We start from the raw sequence: 696 nt of genomic DNA on the forward strand, positions 1-696 counted from the left end.
TGTCCCTTCTCAAGGCTTTTTGTCTTTATGGAAGAGGATCACCAAGAAGTGCTCTGAGACCTGCCCACGCCACAACTTCAGCCTGGGCCTGGCTACCTACACCTCCTATTGCTGCCAAAGCTTCTTGTGCAACCTGAGTGCATGCCCAGGACCCAGGCTAGCAAAAGACTGAGATGGTTTGGAGTCCCATGCTGGTGTCCTTCACCTGCTCAGTGGTGGTGGAACAAAGGGGCTCCTGAAGGCCTGAAGAGCATGGTCAGATTCCCCAGGAGGGTATGGACATCGAACACACTGCAGAATAGATAAAGTATTATGGTCACCACCTCCTCCCTTGTGTTGCTTCCCAACCTGTAGCTTCTCACTTGCTTCTCATGCTTGAGCTCTGTCACCCCAGCAGCTTGATGGAGAAGTGGCCTTGCTATAACCTGCAGCCTGGGGGAAAGAGATGCTGCTTCTCTATGTCCTGCAGATCGCTAGAGGGGTTTCTCCTGCAATCTTGCCTTATCTTGGGTGCATTTGGGAGTCACACAGAGGGGTGGGCAAAAATAACAACTCCTCCGCACCAGCTCAGAAGGGAAACTGCAGACTCAAAGGGTTGCTGCTGGGGAAGGGGAAAAGGCTGTCCTGTGTATAAAAGCTTGAGCTTTTACATATATATATATATATATATGTACGTATGTATATATATATCTCCTC

General features: G+C 49.7%; 1 protein-coding gene across 1 annotated transcript in view; it reads left to right on the plus strand.

The window, feature by feature from the left end:
* The window catches only part of LOC104403016 (lymphocyte antigen 6E-like), a 10792-nt gene extending 10620 nt beyond the window's left edge, over positions 1-172 (plus strand). Inside the window, exon 4 of the mRNA XM_010011046.1 lies at positions 15-172. Coding sequence (XP_010009348.1) covers positions 15-172 — 158 coding nt within the window. The remainder of the gene's footprint in view (positions 1-14) is intronic.
* Positions 173-696: the final 524 nt, after the last annotated feature.

The sequence above is a fragment of the Nestor notabilis genome, unplaced genomic scaffold (genome assembly GCF_000696875.1).
Source record: "Nestor notabilis isolate BGI_N333 unplaced genomic scaffold, ASM69687v1 scaffold24313, whole genome shotgun sequence".
In the NCBI taxonomy this organism is placed as follows: Eukaryota; Metazoa; Chordata; class Aves; order Psittaciformes; family Psittacidae; genus Nestor; species Nestor notabilis.